The sequence below is a fragment of the Pararge aegeria genome, chromosome 1 (genome assembly GCF_905163445.1).
Source record: "Pararge aegeria chromosome 1, ilParAegt1.1, whole genome shotgun sequence".
Lineage (NCBI taxonomy): Eukaryota > Metazoa > Arthropoda > Insecta > Lepidoptera > Nymphalidae > Pararge > Pararge aegeria.
The window spans coordinates 20,585,215-20,612,286 of NC_053180.1; the positions used below are offsets into that span (position 1 = coordinate 20,585,215).

Below are 27,072 nucleotides of genomic sequence, written 5' to 3' on the forward strand. Positions count from 1 at the left end.
TTATATCATAGAAATACGGCGAGAAAATGGAAGGCATAGTTATTCCGCTGTAGGTATGTTAACCCTTCTAAGGTAATGTTTGCATTGGGTGTTTAGTTATTGTTTTATTAATGTTGACAGTGAAAGTTTTGAATACATTAGACAACTATATACATGTAACAAATGAACAAGTTAGATTTTGTGAAAGTCAGTCAATGAAATGAAAATTATAAGAAAAACTAAGAAGACAGAGAAAAGTGAGTAACAGGAGAAATAGTGGGAAGAAGGAAGGATAAGAAAAAATCTCAGTCGAAATCCCTGCAGAAGCATGAAAGCAAAACAGATATTATCAAGCGTAAAGTAACATAGATTGCAAGTTAGGTATATCATAAATAGCGTAAGGATAGAAAAAAGTTTAATAAATTATTAAAAAGTAAATGAAATTAATCTAATTTTCTAGATATAACATAAAGAAAAAATTGTGAAGCTTTAATTTGCATTACAAAATACGATAGAAAACATAAATGTAAAGCCAATAATGTCATAAGATTTGAAAAGTTACAATTTTGAATACCATTTTTTTTAAATCAGTATATTCAAAAGCACCATCAAAAAGATTATTTATATGAAAAACGTGCAATTATTACATATTAATAATATTCAAAATATATTTAAAATGCAACAAAATAACATAAAGGGCAATACCGGAGATATTAAAAATTCAAAAGACAGTAAAACGTTCATTCAAATAGTTGGTATTGCACAGTATGTTATTCGCAAAGCGGGTGCGTTACCTGTTTCTTCGGATAGTCCCTTCACTAGCAGATTCTCATAATCCGCTTCTGCATTGGATTCAGGTTCAGGAGTTGGTTCGGGTTCAGAAGTTGGTTCTGGAGATGGTTCTGGTTCAGACGTTGGTTCAGGTTTGGGTTCGGGTTCGGGTTCAGGCTCCGACTTTGGTTCGGAAGTAGGCTCAGGCTCAGATTTAGGTTCGGGACTGGGTTCTGGTTTAGCTTTTGGATTTGGTTCTGAACTTGGTACGGGTTCTGATTTTGGAACAGGTGAGGACTTAGGTTCAGGCGTAGGTTCTGAAGATGATTCAGGTTCCGATTTAGGTTCAGGATTAGGTTCCGGTTCTGCGCTTGGTTCTGGTTCCGCTTTTGGTTCCGGAGTGGGTTCTGGTTCAGAAGTTGGTTCAGGTTCTGGACTAGGTTCTGATACTGGTTCTGGTTCGGAATTAGGTTCGGGTTCGGATATAGATTCTGGAGGACTTGTGGGCTTAAATTTGGGACTATCTTTTAAATCAGTCAATTGTTTGGGCTTTGGTTTAAAGGACTTATGCTTAGGCTTTGGTTCTAACTTTGGTTCAACACTTGGTTCTGGTTCTGGGGTAGTTTCGGGCTCGGGGGAGGGGATGTCGTAGTCAGTTTTTAAAATAGTCGATGTTTCCACATCTGCAAAAATAACAACCATGCATTTTTCTATACAACTGGTGTTTTTACAAAGTTAGTCTGAACGTTATATCTTTTTGTGCATGTGTGTAGCTGACAGCTTTGTGTTTGTTTTAGCACTAGTGTTAACGAAATTGTGTTTTATGTGTTATATTCTGAAGAAGGCTTACTCGGTTTGTCACTGTCCGCTGTGTCGCGTTTCTTTCGTCCTTTAAAAAATAACATATAATTCAAATTAGTGGTAAATAGTCAATAAAAGTCTTAAGGTATCATGCAACTTTCGTTATAGACAATTTTCTTACTTTTATAAAAATATGTTTCCCCTTACCTTTAGAACTCGAAACTTTATAAGAAACACTGGTTTTAACTGTAACATCATTCCCAAGATTTTTGAAATCAAATCCATCTAAAGTATGCATCGCTACTCTCTTGTTTCTGTTATCATTTTCAGTCATATTATTAACATTAGGTGGTTTCGAAGATTCTGGTTCTGGTTTTGGTTCAGCTGTTGGTTCTGGTTCAGCTTTTGGTTCTGGAGTAGGCTCCGGCTCTGCTTTTGGTTCCGGAGTAGGCTGTGGTTCAGCTTTGGGTTCTGGAGTTGGTTCTGGTTCAGCTTTAGGTTCTGGAGCCGGTTCTGGCTCAGATTTCGGTTCAGGTTCGGGTAACGGTTCCGGGGCTGGGGTATTCGCTAGAAATAGGTTTTTAGCATTTGTAAATCTAGTTGAATTTTAGTATAACTTTTAATATATTGGTAGAAAACAAAGATTATACTTACGCGTATTTATAGGTGGGCCTAAAACTGGAAAGTTTTTACATTCCTTCTTCAATCCTTTAGGTCGCCAACCCAGAGCTGGAAATTAAATTATTTATTAAATAGATGCATTTTGTGCAGCGTGTAAAGGATGGAGTTAATTCCATACACATTAATTTAGCTAAGTTTTAATATTTGTTCATAGCAATGTTAACTAAAGCTTAGTTTCAAATCGAAAGTGTCTACTGAGATGTCGCTCTCACCAGCGTAAGAAGTCCCGTTGACCATCATAATGACCTCGACTTCCGCTTCCTCCTTCAGCATGCGCCAGTACAATGCAAACTCTTTGGACAACTGCTTCTTGCTGTATATTTCTAAGTTAATATTCTTGTCTTTCCACGGCGCTTCTGGAAATTCGACATGGTATATTCAAACCTGGGTATAGGGATATCTGATATTACTCGCGAAAACATTTAGTAGGTTAATTTTAAATACCGCTCATGTTCTTCTAACGACGATTCGTTCTTGACAATCTCATTGGTGCAACGGTGAGCGCTGTGAATTTAAGTATGAGGTCCCGGGTTCGATTCCCGGCAGGGCCAATTTGGGGATTTATAATTTCTAAATTTTCTCTGATCTCTTCTGGTGGGAGGCTTTGTCCCCGGCTAGTTACCACCTTACCGACTAACTATACTTCCTAACAGGTTAGCCCGCTACCATCTTAGACTGCATCATCACTTACCACCAGATGAGACTGCACTCAGGGGCTAATGAGTAGTGGACAAAAACGATACCTTAAACGACAAAGAAACTGGGAAACAAATTACAGAGAAACCGGCTTAATTGGTTGTGAGCGTCTTCATATATCCAAGGTTATATACATTACATCGATTCTACCATAATCAACATTGTTAACAAACGGAATTAAACGAGTCTGAATTGGTTTTGTTGTTCACCGCATATTTTTTTAAATTAGTTCTTTGTACAGTTATTTCTCAATGAACAGTTTTTAGCTATCTTAAATACTGAAATCTACTGGAGTATCCACCCCTTTGTAGCCGGCCTGGCGGATATTGTCGCAGCACTCACTCTTGTTGCAGCCGCGGCCGTAGAAGCCGAGCGCGCAGTAGCACTGGCGGCCGGGCGCCTCGGTGGCGTCGGTGTCCAGGCACTTGCCGCGCAGGCCGCAGTCGTTGTCCTCGCCGCACTCGTCCGCGAACTGGCAGCGCGGCCCGCTGTGCATCTTGTGGCACTTGCAGCGGCCCAGGATGTGGAAGCCGCGCCCGGAGCACGTCTCGTGGAACTTCTTGCCTGCAACATGCATCCCCGTCGTTATTGGATACAAGTAGAAGCGGTGCTAGCCAGTGCCCTGTGCCAGGGCTTTGGCCCAGTCTGAAGTAAAACAGCTGACTTTCTGAAGCATTACTCAGTGTAATACCGGGAGGGCAGAATGGAGGACGTTTGTCCGTAGATAACTGAAAAATATCCGTCGTGAAGTCGGGCATGCCAGCCGATGGTATCCATGATTTCATTTCTCCGAATTAGGACTGCGAACGGTGCAGGTGGTCGCTTACTATGGGCCTCATAAGAAGGCTAAGAGTCCCCAGATGGAGAGAACTATACTAGGAGTACCTATCCCAACGTGATCAAATAGGAGATCCGTAGAAGGACTAGAGTTACCGATATAGCTCAGCGAGTCGCGAAAACTGTAATGGCAATCGGCGGAGCATATAGCTCGGAGAACATGCGGCATGGCGATCCCGGTAAACGCAGCGTTGGCAGACCACCTACAAAATACTTATATCCAGCAGTGGTCGTCAATCGGTTGCAGTATTGATGATAATGAAAATAGATGATATTTCTCTGCGCTACTCACGCGGGACGATGTCGATGTCGGCGCACGACCAGAAGCGATAGTTAGCGCCCCACTCGCCCGCCTCCCGCTGAAGCTGCAGCGTGCAGTTGTCGCACGTGAAGTCGCTGGGCAGGCGCACCTCGTACTGCTGGGCGCTGGAAGCAGAATCGTATAGAGATCGTACACGATCAACCTGGACCGCGATCGTTGATTTGATCGCAGTTGGAGGTTGACGGGCCGCCATTAAAATCACTGGAAAGATCGTGTGTCTATATTTTTTATGCCTTACAAATAAACATGGATCGATAAGAAATTCATCAATCGTTTAGTGATCACAATTTATTAAATGAGTTTAAACACATTGTTTAAACTTATGCATTGGCTCAAATTTACCCTGGGAATCACATAATAAAAGCATATAGGTACTTATTACTTTACTATACCTTTCGCAAACGATATGCAAATGTCACTAACTTCGACTGCATTACTATTCTGACCAATACCATAAGAGTTTGGCACACCTAATGGTAAATGAAGATGCAGAAGGTGGTTTGAAAATATCTATATAATGGATACTTAGGCGCGTATACCTGATAGAAACCAAAACGTACGAGGGATACCGAACATGGTCCAGATCCTGTATTACGCCTCGCAATATAATACCTTACACCTTGTTCTAACTATTCGCTGACTATCAAAATTATATTTACTATACCTAAGTCTAACTTCGAAAATTCCGTAAGATTTTGATAGCATTTCAATGACTATAAATTTGATTGAGTAGGTATCTACATATTTGTATATAATAAATAATCCGAGCCCCTGGTAAAAAACGTTGCTTCTTATACAAGAAAATCATTAAGGGGAGGTTTTCAATTGAATAACATTAAATTACATTGCAAGAAATGTTCAAAGCTAATTTTAATTCAGTAAAACTTACGTAGGATCATCTCGAACAAACTCCGAACCTCCCGCCCGCGGCGTTAAGTCCAATAGAGGCCTCTCTAAATAGTCCAATATTCGTAAACTAAATCCACCCTGCAACAAAATGAAACTCCTTATTTATAACATGAGTGGGCAAAGTAATTTGGCCAAAAAAAGTAACAAAAGTATTCGCCCAACGTGGGGCTCGAACCCACGACCCTGAGATTAAGAGTCTCATGCTCTACCGACTGAGCTAGCCGGGCTTATGGTAATGAGATGAAATATTGAATAACTTACTCTGTGTGCGTATGCTAAATGCCAATGTACTATGAACGTTGAACCTGCTAGAAATGACGTCCTTATTGAACCTGAAACAATACAATAAAATGACAGTCAATAAATTATTTCATTTGCTACCTATAATAATTTTCCTAATTAAATTCTATCTGAATTTGTAAGTGGCGCCATCTGTTGTGTGCTTTGTGAGAAATGTGTTGCAAATCCCTGAGGACAGATGTCCTTAGTTGTACCATAAAATTAATTTTTTAAAACTACTCATTGCATTATAATAGTTTATATTTTTGATTTTTTAATTTCACTACAAGTTAGCTCTGATTAATCTTCATTAATATAGCAAAAATTTAAAGTGCAGTTCTAAAAGCTATTGTTTTTTTATTACTCGTTTCATTCACCATTAGTTACTTAATATTTAATAAAAAACGGTTTTATGACGGTAAAAGTTCAACTTTACTGGACGACCGTGACAGGACTCGAACCTGCAATCTTCGGATCCGAAGTCCGACGCCTTATCCATTAGGCCACACGGTCTCATGACGTAGTACATTAGAAAAGACATTTGAACTCTATCTGAAATGCGCGCGCATTGTATTTTCAGGAATTGTTTCTTACTCTGAATTTACTAGTAAATTATTACTATAACAAGTATAAAATACATTTACGGAAGTAAATTATAAACTTTTCTTCAACCGAAATCAACTCAAGGACCTCTTTCCTACGAGGGCAGGTAGATTGATGCCCATATCAAAAAGATCTCATATAAAAAAAACGTTTGTTATTGGTAACAATTTTCGGGTGTATTTTTAAATCATACACTTATCCTTTGTAATTGTCAAATTAAATTAGAGGGAAATAATATATAAATATAAAAGTAACATTATTCAGAAAATAGACAATAATTTTGATTTAATTATATTTTTTTTGTTTCTTATAAGTTTAATGATAAAATAAAATAATGATAAAAGCAAAAAAGGTAAAAAATATTCGCAGCCGGTAGGATTCGAACCTACGCTCCCAGAGGGAATCTGATTTCGAGTCAGACGCCTTAACCACTCGGCCACGACTGCTTGTTAGAAGATGCTGAAATACGTGTACGCTTATTTTTACCCGAATTTATTTCTTAATGTAAGGAGGTTTTACATACTTTCTTTCATACGTTCAAAGCGCTACTATTAAGAACTAATTGAGTGAAAGAACTATACATCCGGACTCCTAAGGACCATAGCATGATGTTGAATGGCCTATAACCCTCTGTCTATCTGTTCAAATTAGCAATAAAGGTTTTTCAAAGCCGACTACAAGTTCCAGAGCTCGCTTAGAAACAAATGTTGACGCTATCAGTAAACCTAACACCTAAACACACACGTTTGAGGACATAATAGAGAACCCTCGGCATATAGGTTTCCTTACAATAGCTTCCTTACTGTTATAGCAAGTGATATTTAAAAGCGTTTTAAAACGCTCATAACTCCGAAATTTAGAAGTTCTCGGGGATCTCGTGCTCGGCCTCCCCGAAAAGAAAGCCAGGCTATCACCGCTTTCTTTAATATGGGAACGTGCCCTGGATATTCATCTGGTCTTTTTTTTTACTAAAATGAAAAATTATATTATATCGAGTAAACTATAAGCACTTTTGAAACGCCAATCCAGTCTGTTTGTGGTGACTTCGAAATTCACATTCTACTGAGAAGAAGCCGGCAAGAAAATCAGCAGATTGCTCTTTCCTTGTCGGCAGGTGTTAGATCTTAAAGAAGTTGGTGAATGGGGCAACTGTTACCAACACTGCGTGGTCATTACAATGGTCACGGCGCGACCTCGGCCTAGGTCGTCGGTCGGATATCATGTGACTCATTGGAGACACTTGTCACGAACGAGGATTTAAGGTTGCGCTAGCCATTCATTTCTCACTACAAAAGAGTAACACTTCAGTAATATAGTATTGGGTACTAAGGCGTATGTGTGTTTCAAGCAATTTAATTTCACATGCCTTCACGGTAAAGAATACCTGTATGCATGAGACCTGTCTCCATGGTGTCCAAGGCGTGTCAAGTCTACCAATCCGCACTTGCCTAGCGTGTACTATAGCCTTAACCCTTCTATTTCTGAGAGGAGACCCATGCTCTGAAGTGGGTCGGTAATGCCTATGTTAATGATGACTTTACTTTGCGGCTTTAACCCGGCGAGAGTGTGGCAGGGTAAATAATACCCGGCCACTCAGTTAAACAACTATATCTTTTCCATTACGCGATGAATCCGTTTGGGGCGCTCAGTAGCTGGAGGTACGAGTATACGGGGGGGAAAAGTGGCGTGATCTCAGCTATGCGTGCGCCGGCACGGGAGTTATACGTACGCAAACGTGCTCTGGGTAAGTTTCACCCTGCCACATAGCTGTTGAAACTTTTTTTATATTACATTGTTTTTATTGTAGTACGAGTACCTAAATCTTTTGTTTCTTTTAGGTTTTTTTTCAAAATGTACGACGAACGTATCATATCTATGTTAGAGGATGTACTAGACAATTCTACCGAAGAATCAAATTCTGAATTAGAGAACGATCACTGCAGTGATCATATTAGTAGCTCTGGTACGGAACAGGGAGCTAGTTGCGTGGGAAGTATACTTTCAGTACATACAAATTATATATAAGAAAAATATTAATTCAGTTTTCGTTTGTTTCTAAAGTTTAAAATTTATGGTTTCAGTTTTTTGGTTCCTATAATTTGTAGTAAAAATAATAAATGTATAAGATTAAACAAATTGGTTTTTATTTAATCGTTTAAACAATATAACAAACTTATGAACAGATGTTGAACTTTCAATAAATTTAATGAACTGAACAAAATAACCTACTTTTATATTTGGGTGAAATTTACCCTGCCACAAAGTCCGTGTAAGTTTTTTCACCACATTCTCGCCGGGTTAAATTATTTTGCTTCATTGGACGTAACGCTTGATTTACATTGTGGGTTACGATTTAATATGAATATGTACGTGTTTTTTATTGTACACAACATAGAAAAATTGTAAGAAAAAAAATTCAAATACAATAGAAGGATTAGATGAAAGTACAACATGTTTATTTATTCAGTAACTTTTTTTTGGTTTAAATAGTTTAATGAGTTTGAAGGCGCCAGTTTTCAGTGAAAAAAAATAACGTTGTGTTATAGTTACGCCCGTTACGAATGCGAGGAGAAATAGTCAAGTAGGTATGAAATCACTATAGTTATACAGGTAGGTCGTGTACCTACCTATTTAATTAATATAATATATGCTTTTATTGTAGCCCCTCTAAAAAAGATTGCTAACCTCAAAATAAAAAAGTTCCTCAACAGATGCAGAGACTTAATACATCAAACGATGGTAAAGAGTATTGAAACTCAAACCTCATTGAGAAAGAAATACAACATTTGGGAAAGATGGAATCCATACTAGTCCTTTCAACGGCGCTCTAACGGCCAGCCGACCCTTAAGTAATTGAGAATGCCCTATTGTGATTTATAATTATGTATTATGAAGCGAATTGCTCGATTTGGATATACCTACACCTACTCACATAATTAAAGACATTTAAATGAGATAATTTATTATTAAAACTAATAGCGCATGTCAGGTGGTGGAATAAATATTGTAATATAAGTATCAGGTATACACGCAATTTTATAATAAAACTAGCTGTTGCCCGCGACTTCATCTGCGTGTTTTTTTTAATGTGGCATTCTATTTAGTTGTAGTTCTAAAAAAAATTATGTATTCAGTATCGCTAAGCCTTAAATGAGGGGTATGCTGCTATCCATTCATCAGATCTACACAAGTTTGGGCAAAAATAAACAAATATTATAACTCTACGGTACAAAAATACTTAATAATTTAAATCGGTTATAATTTGTCGGAGTTATGGTGTCCCCCAAAGGAACCGAGCTTAAACGGGATAAAAAGTATCCTATACTACTTCTAACATTTCCAAGAATATGTTTACAAAATTTCATGGGGCCGATCCCCATAGTAAGTAGTTTTTGCGTGAAAGCGTAACAAACAAACTTACATTGACATTTATAATATTATTAGGGATAGGGATAGGGATTAATGCAAAAATGTGTCTGTGTGTTTGTTACCTATGTCCTCAGGACCTGCGATCCTGATGGAATTGGATACATATGCTTACATATGATGGACATAGGATACATTTTATTCCGGTAAGCACTAGCGTAACGTTTCAGGTGTATAAAAAATATAGTATTTGTTTCCTAGACAAAATTGCAATTTTGGACAGAGCCAGCTTTGATGCTGGAAATGGATATCGCATCTTTAAAATTGTAGTAGCATAACTAAACACATTTATAAAATTAATTGTATTCGTCAAAAAAACGACTTTTATGCATATTCCATTAGTTTATTTAAAGCAAAGATTCGTTTAGTCCAGAAAAGGACAAACATACGCTATACTTACCGATTAAGTAGCAGATCATTTTAACAATTTCTACCCGAATAATAGAATCCCTTAACTGAAAACTTTATTATTAAAAAACGAACTTTATCATTTACATTTTTGACGTTCACCAAAAAACAAGAATTTTGCCGTCAGCCACTTCAATTCTAAAGGTGCTATATGATACTTTTTATCCCGATGATAGTTAACGAAGGACGTGGTCGAAGGCGAAGGCAATAACTTATTAAAATAAATGTAAAATACGTAATTATGTGTTATTGATGGTCTTCAGTGTAATTAGATTAAGTGAAACAAAACGCACCTTTGGGCATTCCACATGGAGGCTTCGTTCTGGAGTTATCCAGGAAATCCAAGTCGTACTTCCGGGCGGGCGGGTACGTGAGCGCCACGTGGCCGCTCACACACACAAACACCGCGCTCAGCGCACACACAACTGTCACACCTAGCGCCATCTTCATTGTGCGTCACTACTTTCACAACATTTCACTTGCACGTTAATCCTCGCCGTATATTCTGTATATTCACAAGATGGCCGTCTTCACGACATCTTTATCCTTCTTAGCAATTACAGCGCTGGATCCTGGAACAATAAAAAGAGGTTCATTAGCACATCTAAGGGAATATAACGGAGAACAAATGGTAGTAGTCTGTGCTACAACATGCGAGCGTAAATACAAAAGCACAACTACTGCTCAAAAATGGCGCCTTACGAAAACAAGCCTTATTTAGTTCGTTAATAACATGCTGACAGATTAACTGCCGGCCAATCACGGATGGTGCCGTGCTGCATGATACACAATCGAACCAATCATGTTTTTACTTGATTATGACCCTCTTCAAACGGTCTGATTTCGTTCAAGCTTTGTAGATATATCGAGGACCGATGACAATACACTAAGCGGGGCGTTTTCACTATTTTTGGGCATGCACTGCATGCAATGATGACTGAATGAGGGTTCTGTATGTTCTTAATTCTTTGTTGGTGGTATGTTTTTCAATTTTATTTTTGGTATCACACCCAATAATTACCCAATTGGCGTCACAGAGTACTGACTTTGGGGTATTCCCCTTTACCCTCTACTTGTCCTCATATTATTTTATAAGGAAATCGGTGCAAGCGTAATATTTACCAACCAGCCGATTACCCAGCGCAACGCGTGGCGGAATTGATCTAATTTTCTTTGTTGGCACATAATGGCCGCCTGTTTGTTGCAACGGTTACCGTGTATTGGAATTACTGTTATTATTGTCTTTTACTTTCTATAGATCGCCGACAACACTTTCACACGTCGCATTTCTATTGATGAAGCGAAAATTGAATGGCTATGGCGATCAATTTTATTACACTGTTAAAACTTATGTGTTTTTTTTATAACGGCGTTATTTCGCACTGCATGATTCATCTGAATTATTCAATTCCTGTTAATAAAAGAAATGCATAAGTTAGTAATAGTAGTTTGTCTTCTACCGCTTCTTACCTTGATAGCTTCTTACGCTTAGGTTGCCTTTGAAAGATCACTTTAAAGTAATATTTTAAAGGCCGCCGTTGCCACGGTAATATACATAACTAGCGGACCCCAGCGCCATCTGTCGGGCTGATTTGTGAATCTAAACCATCCAGGGTGCCACCCAAACGCATAACTAATAATCGGTCCAGCCGTTTAGGAGGAGTTCAGTGATATACACTCACACAAGAAATGTATATCTAAATATATTTGCACTGTTACTATGTACTTATGTCTTTGTTTTTTTGTTCTTTATTTTATTTAATACATACACTTTATTGTACACCAAAACATAATAAAAACTTTAACAAGAACTGTTTTTCTTTGTATTGTTCTTTTTTGTTTTGTTCATTATAACTACCAGTTACCGGCCAACTACAGGGCACGGGTCTCCTCCCACAGTGAGAAATAGTTAAGGCCGTAGTCCACCACGCTGGCCTAGGGCGGATTGGTGGACTCCAAATACCTTTGAGAACATTATGTAGCACTCTCAGGCATGCAGGTTTCCTAAAGATGTTTTCCTTCACCGTCGAAGCAAAAGTAATTAAAAACATCACTTTTTAATTATTTAAAACGCACATAACGGTGCGTGTATATAACGTGTTAGTTAAAGGTGCGTGCTGGGATTCGAACTCGGCCTCCCGAAAGGGAAGTCGAGCTCCTGTCTACCACGCTATCACAGCTTTTTTGTGTTTTATTGCCATAATGTAATTCTTTACTTCTGTCTCTTTTATTCCACTTCAAGTTATCTCTTGACTGCAATCACACAATCTCCTGGTGGCACTTAAGTGACAATGCCAGACTGGATGTTGCTTGAATTATGGCACTGACATAAACTCATACCATAAACCCAGAAACCAGAAAAACGAGGAGTTGTACGCGGGACTAGGTCGGCAAGATGAAGCCTCCCAGAGCACCCGGGACCTCCCGGGACGAATAAGTAGATTGTAAGCATGGATTGTCTGTGCTTGCGCTTAAGTTCGAATGTCCTTCGAATTCGGATTACATCTGAATTCGGTTCCAAATGAGAAAATGTTATCGCGGCTATATATATATATATCAAATAAAAGACCGCAACTGTTGAGAAGACAACTTGCGACATCACATTATACAATTTTCTTATGAAGTCAATGTCGCAAACGACCATAGGTCTTCAAAAAAAAAAACGTTTGGCCCGATTGAAATTTTTTGTGGTCCAGCGAAATAAAATAGCTCTTTAAAAGAGGTGCTACAGTTCTTAAATTATCTATTAACGATTGTATTTTAACATAATGTTACACCCTCAGTGCAGCACCTCATAGGAAAACATGTGTTTATATTTCTTGATAGTTATAATAGAATGACCAAGAAGAGGTCGAGGTCAGGTGGAAACCATCGCCTATAAACCCTTAGAACCCTCTAAGCGGACGACAACTGGAGGGAAGTCACCTTAAGCCGACCACCCGGACCAAAGACCAAAGACAAAAGTCCTGGACCTCACTGGACAGTAACGGCTTTTGGATTAGAGGCGTAGGTGTAAATCCTCATGAGCCTGAAATGACATCGGCAACCAAGCTTTTCAGACCAGAATGTTGGTACAGTAACCTACTGTATACCTATACAAGGACTGGTTAACACATAACTCTTTCTTTAGTAGCAGTCAGGTAAAACCAAAATGTAAAATTCGTACGATTTTAATCAAAATTATCAGTAACCTTTATAAAATTATTCAATGAGCATTTTGGAGTTCCGTAGTCAAACAAGAAATGCCCTTATGGTTTGATAATGTCGCATGTCGCTCCAAACGTCTGTATTTACTGATGTCAAAGACACTTTATTCGAAACCTATCGGAATGAAACCCATGAAAATGTTCCAGTTATAGAAACTTCGTAAATAAATCCGATGAACAATTTATGTACGTAATAGTTTGACACTTGTGTTAAGTATATCTTTATATACATGTATATATTTCTTGTGTGCGTGTGTATGTCACTGAACTCCTCCTAAACGGCTGGACCGATTTCAATGAATTTTTCGGTATGCGTTTGGGTGGCACCGTGGATGGTTTAGATTCACAAATCAGCCCGACAGATGGCGCTGGGGTCCGCTAGTGTTTTATAATATCTTAGTTTTAACTAAATTATAAGTAAAACTTTAAGTAAAATTGACATCACTAATGCTACATTTCAATACGTTACTTCGTAATAGGCAAACGGAATGCAAACTTATAAAGCATCATTTATTTGATTTGCATTTCATGGTGTACAAAATATATCAACGGAACCCTTTCATTGTGTATCTTAAAGTGCGCTTGACCAGTTATTTACATTGCGCAATTATTCATATGGCCAACAGCTATAATCACACCTGTTTGCAATGCGATTATATTTTTTTCTCAGGGTTTGTAGCTTTGTGCCCGCTATAGAATTTTAAATCTTAACGTAAGGTCGATAAGGTTTCAATCAACCCCCAGTTTATGATACGCTGATCATTAATTAAATCCGTGAATTGGCCTATTAATCATTAATAATATACATGTTCAGTTGCTAAAAGGGTGATTAGTTTAGAACGTATAAAAGAATTTAATGTCAAAGTGATAATATTAATAGTAATATTACGAGAATTGTTACTTTGTAATACATGACAATTTTGACGACTTTTATAATTGATTTTAGTATTTAACTGACGCATTTTTATTAATTTACTGTAATAAACTACAGAGTTTGATGATAATGATAGCTTATGAAAATTTTATTACTCATATATATTAAAAAAGTAATTACTACGTACTAAGAATGTGTTTGATAAAGACGTATCAGAGTACAATAATAACTTAAATATAATATGGAAATAATGTAACCCGTACAATATTTCGTTGTTAGTAATCTTGTGTGTGTAATAAACTTTTCGTGGTGTGCAATAAAAGTATATTCATTCATCGTGAAATATCAAATTTAACTATTTAAATGACCACTCTACAAGCTAGGATACATAATCATGGAATTTCAGCATCCTGAACTCAAAATATACATTTTCAGTATTCTTCCAGATAGGCATTTCCATCCCTCCTCTTACCACGGGTGTTGTACGAGGTGACTAAGGGAATATAACGGAGAACGGGAAACAGTGTCCTCTGTGTTACTACTACCATCTACTGCGATCACCAACGCCCAAACCCTTTAGTGAGGCTTTAGTCCAGCAGTGGAATGTTCTTCGTTTCCTCGTTTCTTATAACCACTGCAAAGTTTCTTCGTCTCTGTTACCGTATATGGGTATGGTATGGTATATGGGTGTGAAAAGGCATCTTCTAAGCAAGCGCGCTCAATCGAAAGCTAAATCACTAAGGTACATCAGCAGGGCTAGCATCCTCGACAATAGATAATAATGCCCATACCTTGCGCCTAATATAACATAGAAATGGAACGAGAAAATAGTACACATAAAAATTATCTCATTGCGCGCTTATAAGCCATACAGGTGAAGTTGCAGTCAATCGCTCCATATAAAAAAGGTAGGTATTTGAATTAACAGTCGATTTGATCGGCCACTCAAGAACCATTGTTTAGCGTAGTAAAGTGTAGTAATGAAGGTCGTTTGTACGGCCGTCCGTCACACTCCGCGGTCACTCTCTAGTTTTACTTTCACTGAGGACTTGATCTCGCGCTCATTAATATTTCATTCGCTTCTATTTAAATAAGCTATTTAATTAGCACTTATGCAATGCGTTAAATAACGTATTTTTAATACTAGATCGTTTTAAATGAAAAATTTGAGTAACAATTTAATGTAGGTATCATCTATCAACTCATGTTATAAAATGTTTACGAAGAAGAAGCTCTTGTATACCTATTTCTTTTTCGTTTAGGCAATCGATTGACATTGATTGTTTTACTACGGGGCTAGCATAATAAAAAAATATGGCATGTTATATACAGCTTTAAGATCCAGCTGTTTTTGTTGAGTTAAGTTAGGTCGCGGGACCAAATAAATATAAAACAGCTGCTTTTAAAGCTATTTTTAGAAACTTTAACGTACCTGTTTATTAATTATCAAGGTAGTAGGTAGATACAAATAGTTCCATAGTTACAATTAAAGCTTAGATAGATATACGTCTTTAGTGTATAAGTACATAAAAGAAATAAATATTGAGGTAATAAAATAGAAAAGGATGCCTTATCGCTTGAAGCGATCTCCTCCAGAGAGAGAATTAAGAACATAATTTAACTCATAGTTTTATATTATACTAGCTGTAGCCCGCGACTTCGTCTGCGTTGTTTTTGTTTTTCGAAAGACATGTAGGTGTAATTCTATTGAAATTTTTAAGAAGGTAATTAATCATTTAAATCAGTTATACCTAATTTGACGGCGTTATGGTGTAAAATCGTCAAACACCTTCTACCCCTTTCCCAAAAGAACTGAGCTTAATTTCGGGATAAAAAGCATCCTATAATAGTTCTAATACCTTCAGGAATATGTGAACAAAGTTTTGTGAAGATCAGTTTAGTAGTTTTTGCGTGAAAGCGTAACAAACAAACTTACATTCACATTATAATATTAGTAGGATAGGATTTGTGAATGGCAGAGGAAGATGGACAGAAAAGGACAGACAGAAGAGCAAACGGACAAACGGACACACAGATAAGTTAATTCAAAGTAAATTAAATGCGGTATTCTATATCCGTTCCGACAGTTACTGTCATATTCATTGAAACACCAGCAACCCTTTTGAATGCAGCAAATATACTTAAACTGTTTTTTTGTAATCTGGCAAGATACTTCAAAATATCATATATTTTTGATATGGAAAGACACAGTGCCTTAAATAAACTCCCCTTTAAAGATTCGTACTGTGCCATGATCATAACGCACTGGCCATAAATTTTGACGGCCGATTGTCGCAGTTTATAACAACAAAACTTTCTGAGCCCAAGGCCGTGGGTTCGATTCCCACTACTGGAAAATGTTTGTGTGATGAGCATGAATGTTTTTCAGTGTCTATATGTATATTCTAAGTATGTATGTATATTATTCATAAAAATATTCAGCAGTGATCTTAGTAACCATAAGACTACGCGACGCTTACTTTGGGGCTAGATGGCGACGTGTGTATGTTCGTACTATATTTATTTATTATTAAACACATTAGTCGCCTAAGCATACCAGAAGCACGGCATCGTATGGCTGCCCTAAGGTCGTTGATCCCGTTGTGAGCAATAGGGCTCTATACAGGCAGAACGCCTAAGTTCTACAACCCTCTCGGTTACGCTGTATGCCCAACAGGGCTAACAGTTATACAATCTGACTTAAAATTAAAAATTCCGTTTTAATTCTTACTTCCTCATTGCGTTTGTATATGCACCTACTTATCTAAAGTATAATAAAATGGTTACAGTACTTATTTCCGTGTGTTGATGTGCGCAGTATGTAAATACAGTGCCGTAAAGCCATATAGGTATTTTATTTTTGCATTAAATTTAGTTCGGCTCTCATAAGAATAACAAAATCTCCATACTTCACACAATTTCATACAAGGTAAAAAGTTAAAAACACGCACAATAAGGTAGGAAGGTTACTAATTTACATATATTCTATTTATTTTAATACTGGGAACAGGTATTTTCTCTCATAGAGAAATACTTACACCATTACGCTTTTATAATATGATTCCTAAGGTGATTTTGGACCTGCCAATGCACAAGTTTAAAGAATTTGTTAAAACACATTTAATACAGCGAGGTTACTATACAATTGATGAATTTTTTAATGACAAGGTTGCTTGGAAGCATCCGGCTCCGCTTTCAGCTCTCACAAGATAGAAAAATGAATGTTAAAATGCAAAATGTAAATTGTTGATGTTGGAAAAGAGCAACTGCTGAGTTTCTTGCCGGCTTCTTCTCGGTAGAATCTGCCTTCCGAACCGGTGGTAGAATCACTACAAACAGACATACTTGACGTTTCAAAAGTGCTTATATTAGGCCTACTTGAAATAAATGAATTTTGAATTTTTTTTGAATTAACCCAACACGCTCCTCCAATTCAGACTGGTGGGCTTTAAAGATTGCTATCAAGTCATTTTTGTAATAATAACCAGGGCTAGCACGCCCACCAAGAGAAAATTTTACTCGAGGCACGTATGCTAGCCTGCAGGTACCCTGGAGATTATCGAACAGGGGACCTCCCAAAATTCGACCACACCGCCTGTGGGGCTGATGACGCAATACTTCAATGTCCGCTCCGTTACGTCCATGTTGACTTGCGCTAGCACGTGGAGCATGACACTACTTCACAGCTAGCCGCTACGTATAATTCGCCGCACTAAACTAAGACCAGAAATTATTTTTTTAATTATCTAAGCGGCACCTAACTGGCTTTCTAATTTATGTGCAAACAAACACTCGCACCTATATTTGTTTGCAAATTGTAGGTATATCAGTGTGCAAAAGAATTTGGTAACCGGTATATAATGCCGCGTGGTTTCAGCAGATCAGAATACAATCGTTTCGCTTCCTAATATACCCACCGGATGCGATTTAGGAGATCTCATTCAATATGACGGCCGACCAAGGCCATGGGTTCGATTCCCATAACTGAAAAAAATTTTTGTGATGAACATAAATGTTTTTCAGTGTCTGGGTGTTTACCCGTATATTATAAGTATTTATGTATATTATTCATAAGAAAATTCATCAGTCATCTTAGTACCAATAACAGTAAGCTACGGCTACTTAAGGGCTAGATGGCGATGTGTGTATTATCGTTGTATATTTATTTATTCAATAGTTGTAGCGTTTCCCCCTTCAAGTGTACTCGCGTCTTGCACGAATTTCTTCCTATACATTTTATATTTAATTCGTTAATGTGTTACTCGTGCAAGCGACATGCGACATCTACTCGTAGGTATATAGATACCTACTATTCACATATACGGGTTGATGTAACCCATTACCGGCCCACTACAGAGCACGGGTCTCCTTCTACAATGAGAAGTGTTTAAGTCCGCAGTCCACCACGCTGGCCCAGTGCAAATTGGTGGACTCCACTCTCCTTCGAGAACATTATGTAGGACTCTCAGGCATGCAGGTTTCCTCACGATGTTTTCCTTCACCGTTGAAGCAAGTGATATTTTAATTAACTCTTTATTTGTATACCACAACATTAACATATACAAAATATAATAAAAACAGAAACATAAAGCAAGAAGTAGAATACAAGATGCAGTCTTATTGCTTAACAGCGATCTCTGCCAGGCAACCTTTGAATAAGAGAAGAGAATAGACTGCTGGTGGTACAAATTTTTAAAATGCATACAGGCGAATAACTACCTACTAATACATAAACTAGTGTACACAAATAGATCAAAAGTACAAAATATAATTAATAAATAGATAAAAGAATAAACTAATATAAATAATAACAACACTTACATATGTAAATACTTTAGCATAGAATAAATAAGTATGTATATACATTATACATGTATTCTTAATAGCCATTCAGTGTTTTTCCGCGCCGAATTAAAATGCTGTCAGTTGAAGAGTAACAAAACACTGCATAACGTCGGAAACTTTGGGCCATATTATAAGGGGGCACTCGTCCATACATACGTCCATTGCACGTGATGCAACGCCCAGCAAACTGCAGCCATTATAACTGTTTGCTGAACTCGCATTTACATAACTATTTTGACAGAATGTATCTCGTACCGTGTTTAAGTCTATAACGACATTCTGATGTTATTTAAAGATATATTATTACCTATAATGGAGTAGCTATCTTGGGAAATCGAAAATGACGTTAATAGTAAACACAACGAAAGTCTTTTCATTAAGGAAATAACTAATTTCTACTCCTATGGAGCCCTCCCTCCTATGGAAACCGATTAAAATATCTTTTTTTTTTTCATTTTAAAAGTATATACAAAAAGCGATCGTCTTTCCCCATAAAATTCATAGTAGCCCTGCGTAGAAAATAACTGTAGAAAAAATACTTTTTTATGCTTACCCTGTTCCAGATTCCTGTGCACGCCGCTGACTATAAACCATGGAAAGTCTAGACTTCACGTTTCAAAAGCGCTTATCAAGCAGGCCTACTTCAATTAACAAATTTCAGATTTTTATGTTTCATTATATTTATAATATCTATGCCTTCTTGAAATCCCTGTATACTTCCTCTAATGATACTTTACAAGTAACTAAAGAACTTGGCTCCAATTTTTTTCGTAGGATTACGACGCTACGTTCAATTAATTGATTGCTGAATATGCTCATAGAATATGCTCATAAGATAACTTAAGTCGTCATCGAGATGGAGAGAGCTGTTGAACAATGTCATATCATTTGCTCCAATGAAAGGTCATTGCAGTGCATAATAAAACAGCAAATATTAAGTATGCCTTAACATTGGCCACATAGACCACTTGCAACGTTCAACTGTCTTAAGTCTTCAGACACTATGTCCGCGTGTAGTGCTTTATATGGTTTAAATTTCTAATGTAAAAATATCTCCCTGGTTACATGAGATTATCTATTGTTAACTTTCATTTACATCTTGAACCATCATTTGTTTGCAAGTCCTCGTCGATTCCTGGGCGTAACTAGACACGGCCAAATCCTCACACCAAACCAATCTCATGCTGAGGAACTGAGTCATAGAACAACTTCAGTGAGTTTTTTTATATACATATTCCACTACAAGTTAGCCCTTGACAGCAATCTCACCTGGTGGTGAGTTATGCAATCTAAGATGGTAACGGGCTAACCTGTTAGAGAGTATGGTAGTCATACCCCTAGTCGGTTTTCACGCGACATCGCACCGGAACACTAAACCGCTTAGCGGCATGTCTTTGTAGGGTGGTAACTAGCCCCGGCCAAAGCCTCCCACCAGACCAGACCAGAGAAAACTCATAAGGAATAATGGGTATTTCTGAAGTACCAACAATTTTATCTACCTTTTCTGTTCTTGCACGACTTCTTGATCATTCGCTTTTGCTGAAACACACCTTCAATTGCCCTGGTACTCGTACTGTAATGCGCAGTGAAGACGTTCCGTTTAAGGAATGCCGCGACAATAGTAAAAGTTCGTAATTACGTTATAATTGTAACACAATTACATAAGAAGCAAAAGCCCGCAGAGGCAATTATGTGTGCGTACGTACATTCCTGCTCAATTCAGAGCAAGGTTGTTGTCTTTTTCCCATGGGTTCTGTGTTTTGTTTAATTCAAAATGGCGGGGAAACAATAACGAAATAGTTTCCCGCCAGTTTTTCTGACGTTGCACTTCATTGCGCGGCGTAATTATTTGAATATTTTAATTGTGAAACTTTGAGTTTACAAAAGAAGTCTTAAAGACGATAGGCAAAGATAGAAATACATAGTTTGATGAGGTCGACCAAATGTATCTTCAATCAAATAAAAAAATTAAATTTAATAACATACGGGTTCTTCGTATCAAAAATCGATTAAGTATAAGTATATAAAAAAACTTATACCACCGTCAAATACGATAAAAGACTACGTATTTAAAATAAAATGTCTGCATAAGTAGCCCGGAACTTGGCTTGATCAACAGCCGTGCGCCTCGATTGTCATAACATCAGATTGTGGCTTGCGGTTAGCAAATAGAAATACGGAAATATTGTTTCTAAAGTGACAGTAGGTATTATATACTTATTGTAGAAACAGCGAACACAAAGTAATGAGGTCTAATGTACAAATTAAGCCACTCATCGTACATCCGATATGGTCTAGTGGCTAGGATACCTGGCTCTCACCCAGGAGGCTCGGGTTCGATTCCCGGTATCGGAATATATCACTTTTTTATTTTTTTAAGTTTTCCATTCAAATTATGAACACTTTCATTTATATTAAACATATACCCATGATGCCATGCATAAATGAACCTTATTATTATTGGTTAAAGTTCAAAATCCACTGTATGTAGTCTACATAATTAAAAAGCACAGTTACATAATGCCATCTGTTAGCGAGTAGCGGCAGTTAATTGCAGGGATGTTATCGGAAGCGCATAAAGGCCCTATCTTTATTTAACGCAACGAGTACTCATTTTCGCGTAATATTTAAACTAAGAGACCACCGTGACATTCCGCTACCGCGCAACGAACTATTTCTCATCGTTGACCGCTCTACTCTACATGTTAGGCGTTTTCTTCAGTTTGAGACTTTGACTATTTTTTTAAAGTGAATTTTATATATTTAGGCCTTGGAGATTGTGAAATACTTATATACCTATTTTTTTGACTTAGTATATTATTCCAGACTAGATTTACGGACGTTTTCACTAAACCTTGGCTTATTTTTATAACTTTAATTTTATAATAATGACTTAGAGTAAATACCTTTGGTAACCACAGATAAGGTTAAGATGTAAAGATATGACACTTATCATGTTTTGAACATAAAACTTACCTACCAATTTATTAAATCTACATTTACCAACCCTGAACAAACTTAACAATAAAGTATTTTTTTATTTATTTTAGGTTAAAATATAGAAATTCAGTAATTGCAAAAATAATAGAACTCTCGTTAATTACATTAGGTAGTAGGCAAGGCGAGGAGTACAAGTACGAGGGTAGGTATCTTGGTCTTCTTGGACTTTGTCGCTGTTTTGGCATGTCACTACCTCTTTCAGCTGCTATCAGAAAGGCCAGGACATAACTACATGGAATTTCAATCATGTCCCTAATCAAGAATGCGATCAACTAATACAATCAACCTCATATGAAATCTAATAAATGTATTTGTCGTCCCATTCTTGATCCGCCCCGCTAATAATGGCTCAACTTATTAAATTCTTTGATTTCAGAATTTGGTTTGGATTGTTTAATATTATCGGGTGTGAGAGACTGTCTACGTGAATTCGATCAATTCAATCAATTCAAAATCAAGGATTTCTTGTAACCGCCTCTTACACTATCTGCAACGCACACGAGTAGGTATCTAGCCGCCAACGCAACCATTGTTAAATTGAGCAGGCCGCGAAATGAGTGTCTTCGTGTAAACCGGCGTGTTTCACAGCGCATCCAATTATCTGCTTATCTGACTCCTGAGTCGTACACTAAGTCTGCTATTACAGATATTGTATGGCTTTTTACGGTTGCCCGCCTTTAACGGGTTTTGACAAATTCCTGGGGAACCGTTTGTTTTCCCGGGATAAAAAGTAGCCTACGTTACTCACCGTCCTTTCAACTAACTACATTAAACCTACATAATATCAATGTCTTAATTTCAATCTGTTTATGTATATTCCGGGGGCGAGGGCTGGTTATCCTTAACACAGATAAAATCTAGCAAGGATTATACGTGCACTTTTGATGAAAGAAATAAACGATATTATTATTATTATATTAAAACTCTATGCCACAATTCTATTGGTAGCTTAAAGAGTGTGAAGTAAGGACAAACTCACAAACAAAAAACGCTTTCACATTTATAATATTAGGAGATATTCTATCGCAGGGCACGTTTGGGACCCCCGTAGCCTTAGTTTCAAGTTTACGAATGCCATCCACTCACTACCTTGTTCTGTACACATTTTATATGTAATGTACCTACGGATATAGTATAGTGATATTAATAGTCATCATAAACCCCCTACGGGGCACGGGTGTCCTCCCACAATGAGAAGGGATTGTTGTGGAAGGTCCTCCCACTCAGCTATCACAGCTACAACAACCGCGCAGACAAAATAATACAAGGCAAATAAACATTGACGGCCGAGTGGCGCAGTGGGCAGCGACCCTGCTTTCTGAGTCCAAGGCCGTGGGTTCGATTCCCGCCACTGGAAAATTTTTGTGTGATGAACATGAATGTTTTTCAGTGTCTGGATGTTTATATGTATATTGTAAGTATTTATGTATATTATTCATAAACATATTCATCAGTTATCCTAGTACCCATAACACAAGCTACGTTTACTTTGGGACTAAATGGCGGTGTGTGTATTGTCGTAGTATATTTATTTATTTCTTTATTTAAACATATACCTAGTACCTAGTAGTAAGGGTTGTCCGGAAGAGATTGCTTTGGCAATAAGACCGCCTTTTTATACCAATATTTGTTTAAAAATATTAGTTCTCTTTTTTGTTGTTACTTTGTTGTGTGCAATAAATTGTTTTATCTATTTATATACCCCTCTTTGTTCGTTCGTTGGGAGTTGCTTCGTTAAACAACACACGGAAGTCGATTAGTTTTTTTTTTTTTTAAATCATAAGATTGTTAATAGTATCTAACTGTTTCATTTATGAGATAATACAACCTATGCTATCTACCTAGAGGCAATATCGAGCCTATATGACGGAAGAATACATTGCTTCCTGAACAAAAAGACAACTCTCAATTCAAAATGACCTTTATATCCTTCATGATAGAAACCAATTTACTATAAATTTTATAAAGAGTAACCGTTTTAACTATTTTGAACCGTATTGCAAATATATAAGCGTGAATCGATTCGCATACTAAAGTAAGCAGCCTCAAGCAATTTAAATCGCTTTGTTACGGATATTATGAGTTTTAAAGGATTTCTTGATTCTCGATAATTAATTGATACTTAACATAAATGATGCTATACTTCTGCCCGCAACTTCGACTCCTTAATTTTGGTTTTTTTTTTAAACCGTATTTTATAAATCTGTCACCAGAATGCATCTATCTCTGTTCGCCAGGATCGGTTTAGTCGCAGCCCGCACGCATGAATTTTTTGTAGTGAACGTTTTTTTAAAATCCCCCGGAAACTTTGCCCTAGTGCTTGTTTGTGCCAAATTTCTTAAAAATGGTTGATGTGGTTGAGCCAAACTCACAATGTAGCTCCAATGCAGATTCTTGGGCATAGGTAACCAGCTCCTTCTCGTGATAATGCCTATCTCTAGAAGTATATTGTAGATAACGGTACAGAGTGGATAGTTTAATGCCAAACTTAGATAGGGAAGTAGGGTTACACGAAGTGTATGGGTACAAAACCGCGTTTCGAGCTGTTATATAAAAGCAAGGTGATTAAAAACACGAAACGATTAGCGAAGTGAGAAATCCAAGATTTGTGGGAAACTATCGGACTGGTTATGAAACGGTGACGCAACGCGCGGACGACCCCACTGTGAATTGAGTTTTAACTTTCGGTGTGCAGGCTACAGCGTACTGTGAGTTTACTTAGTGATGGGAATGGGACCGCTGCGACCTGGGTCCAAGTTATCAGTTACATTACACTATCATACACTTGTGATACACGGAAGAGCGGTGATAACTGATAGCCTAGCTGTGATAAAATACAAAATTCATTAATAAAACAGTAACGTAAAAACGGTATACTTTTACATTGAGAAAATTACTAATATTTTTTGAATGATTTTTCTCCCACAAATGAGCATGTAAAGCCATCGGTTCCTGTTATTATCACTAACTAGTGATAGTGATGATAATCGTTTTAACCCATCGACAAGCATTAAAGCAACGTGGTGGGCTTATGCTCTGTAATCCACCTATGAGAGTCCCATACCGAGCCTAGCAGTGATACGTACAGTGACAGGTAGTAGGTAATGATGTTTATAAGTAAGTATGTAGCTAGATACATATACGTAGAATATCTTTCATGAATGAATGAATGAACACACTTTTATTGTACACAACATAAACATGTAGAAAATTTTTATATAAAAAATTAACGAAAAGCATACAATTTGGCGGCTTAATCGCTACATAGCGATCTCTTCCAGGCAACCAATGGCGTAAAACACTGCTCAAGAAGATAAATAAACATATATATTTCCATATATTAAGGTATATATGGAAATATATATACATCAAAACTATATATATATATACAATAATATTATATAAACATACTGATAATTAATATACACCTATACAATTAATAACAATAATACATAAACGTAAAAAAACTTACAAGTTTTTTATTAAAGGAAAGTAGGTACGAGAAACAAATTCAAAGTGTGACAAAACAATTAATTACTATTCTTAGTTCAGACTTTATTCCACATTTATTCGAAACGCCCATAATAAACAAGCAAATTACATGTGAAAGCTACTTGGATACAAAAAAAATATATCGTACCTTATTCTATCATCTCTTTCTTATACTTTTATACGCACACACATCAATGTGTTGTCTCTATTGTTCAGAGCGGAAGTTGATAATATTTATAGCAACTGTTATTGTGTTTACTAACACTTGCGCATGGCCGTGACCTCACCCCTTATTATACCTGTCTGTACCTTTATCCGGTGACAGATAAGGTGAGGAGTAATAGATTGGTATGGTCATGTAATCAAACATGAAATAATAATTGTTAAGACTTAGCAATTGCCAACTTCTGACGATGCGTCACAGCGAAAATTACGTAGAGAGCAAATACATTTTGGAAAATCTGTTTGGTGTGAAGTATGATTATTTCCGATTTCCGAGATTTTCCTCCTTTGTGCAGATTATAGAAAAGTAAGTTTCATATATCATGGAATTCTGTAAAGTAACGCATACTTTTATATCCAATACGGAAGCCGATTTGTTCGGTACGCTAAAAATTTGGAGCTAAAATAGAATATATTTATTTGACCTCCTCTACCATTTGGAGAGAGAGTTTTAGAGCTTAGAACCCACCATGTTGCTTCAATACGAGTTATTGGGAACAAACTTAAATAAGCTACTAATCGTGGACAATGCCTGCCTCTGAAAATATGTTGTAGATCGAAGCACAGAGTCTGCGGCATAGACAAGAAGTAAATCTCCACAGCGACAGCTGAATCTCCAAAGCAAATCACCCTTGGGCTGGACCGTTTCTTAACAAGCGGAACAAATCTGCGCAACTGATCCCAATACTGTTGTTGTTGTCATCGTCTTTTGTTAAACGGTTCGCTTGAACACACTTTAGATGAACCGTCTAATTCCGCATTAATAATAATTGTTACAAATTCCCTTTCATCGACAGTTTAGTGAGAGTGAGCGGTTTTGTTTCGGTTCTTCAAATTCGGTTACAAACCGGGCTCCATTATCCCCGGTCGGTAAACGAGATTCTTTCAAATTATTAATTGCCGGGACCCTCAGTACGAGGTCACGTGCACTTCGCCATCGTCTATGGTTTCCGTGTGTAGATAGCAAAGATGAAGTGGCAAATTAAACCGATGGACGTTGGATCCAAAAGGTGCTGGAATAGCAACCACGCTTCGATAAGCAATTGTGGGCACGAAACAATCAGACGAGATGAAATGAGAACCAAGCCACACAGTGCTGTGGAGCTCTCTTCAAAAGCGCTACACCCAGCAATGGACGTCAATCGGTTGATTGGATGAAAATGATCATCATCATCCGTAATCCACAACGCAACGCACACCTTTGAGAACAGTATGGACAATTCTCAGGCATGCTGGTTTCCTCACGATGTTTTCCTCCACCGTTGAAGCAAGTGATATTTAATTGTTATTTGCAAAACGTTAGAGGTGCGTGGTGGGATTCGAACTTGGCCACCCGACAGAGATGTGCTACCCACTGGGCTATCACAATGATTATACGCCATTGAAATAAATAAATATTTAGATAATCACACATAAATATTTAGATACACTACATAATTAAAAACACAAAAACTCATACACAATTTTATAAACTCATATTCAAACCACAAATTTGTAACATGATACGCTCATAAACGGAACAGACAGTATATGTCATTTCATTTGCTTACTTGTAGGAACTACGAAATGTGTTTTGATACTGTTTAAGTATCACAGCCCTACAAACAATAGGTTTTCTCGCATACCTACATTGCGAACATGATGACTGTTGTTTCGTTTTATTGTAATATTGTATTGTGCCGGACAAGTCGACAAAACTTGAGAGTGCGAAGAATCTATAA

General features: G+C 37.3%; 1 protein-coding gene and 4 non-coding genes across 7 annotated transcripts in view; 1 reads left to right on the top strand and 4 right to left on the bottom strand.

Annotated features, from left to right (window-relative positions):
• LOC120637291 overlaps window positions 1–27,072 on the bottom strand; it is a 78,373-nt gene that overhangs the window by 10,560 nt on the left and 40,741 nt on the right. Inside the window, exons 2-11 of one of the 3 annotated variants that reach the window (XM_039909066.1) lie at window positions 10,006–10,284; window positions 5,258–5,328; window positions 4,977–5,074; window positions 4,058–4,191; window positions 3,271–3,492; window positions 2,445–2,588; window positions 2,206–2,280; window positions 1,759–2,118; window positions 1,601–1,639; window positions 774–1,433 (exon numbers count right to left, since the gene is read on the bottom strand). In XM_039909066.1, the coding sequence (XP_039765000.1) occupies window positions 774–1,433; window positions 1,601–1,639; window positions 1,759–2,118; window positions 2,206–2,280; window positions 2,445–2,588; window positions 3,271–3,492; window positions 4,058–4,191; window positions 4,977–5,074; window positions 5,258–5,328; window positions 10,006–10,162 (1,960 nt within the window). In that variant the 5' untranslated portion in view covers window positions 10,163–10,284. Of the gene's footprint in view, window positions 1–773; window positions 1,434–1,600; window positions 1,640–1,758; window positions 2,119–2,205; window positions 2,281–2,444; window positions 2,589–3,270; window positions 3,493–4,057; window positions 4,192–4,976; window positions 5,075–5,257; window positions 5,329–10,005; window positions 10,285–27,072 lie in introns of those variants that run through there. The other 2 variants (XM_039909075.1, XM_039909083.1) reach the window with 2 other exon arrangements.
• Window positions 5,151–5,223, bottom strand: Trnak-cuu. The gene has a single exon. It is a non-coding gene; the product is annotated as a tRNA-Lys (tRNA).
• On the bottom strand, window positions 5,716–5,788 carry Trnar-ucg. Its single transcript has one exon. It is a non-coding gene; the product is annotated as a tRNA-Arg (tRNA).
• Trnas-cga lies at window positions 6,243–6,324 on the bottom strand. The gene has a single exon. It is a non-coding gene; the product is annotated as a tRNA-Ser (tRNA).
• Window positions 20,921–20,992, top strand: Trnae-cuc. The gene has a single exon. It is a non-coding gene; the product is annotated as a tRNA-Glu (tRNA).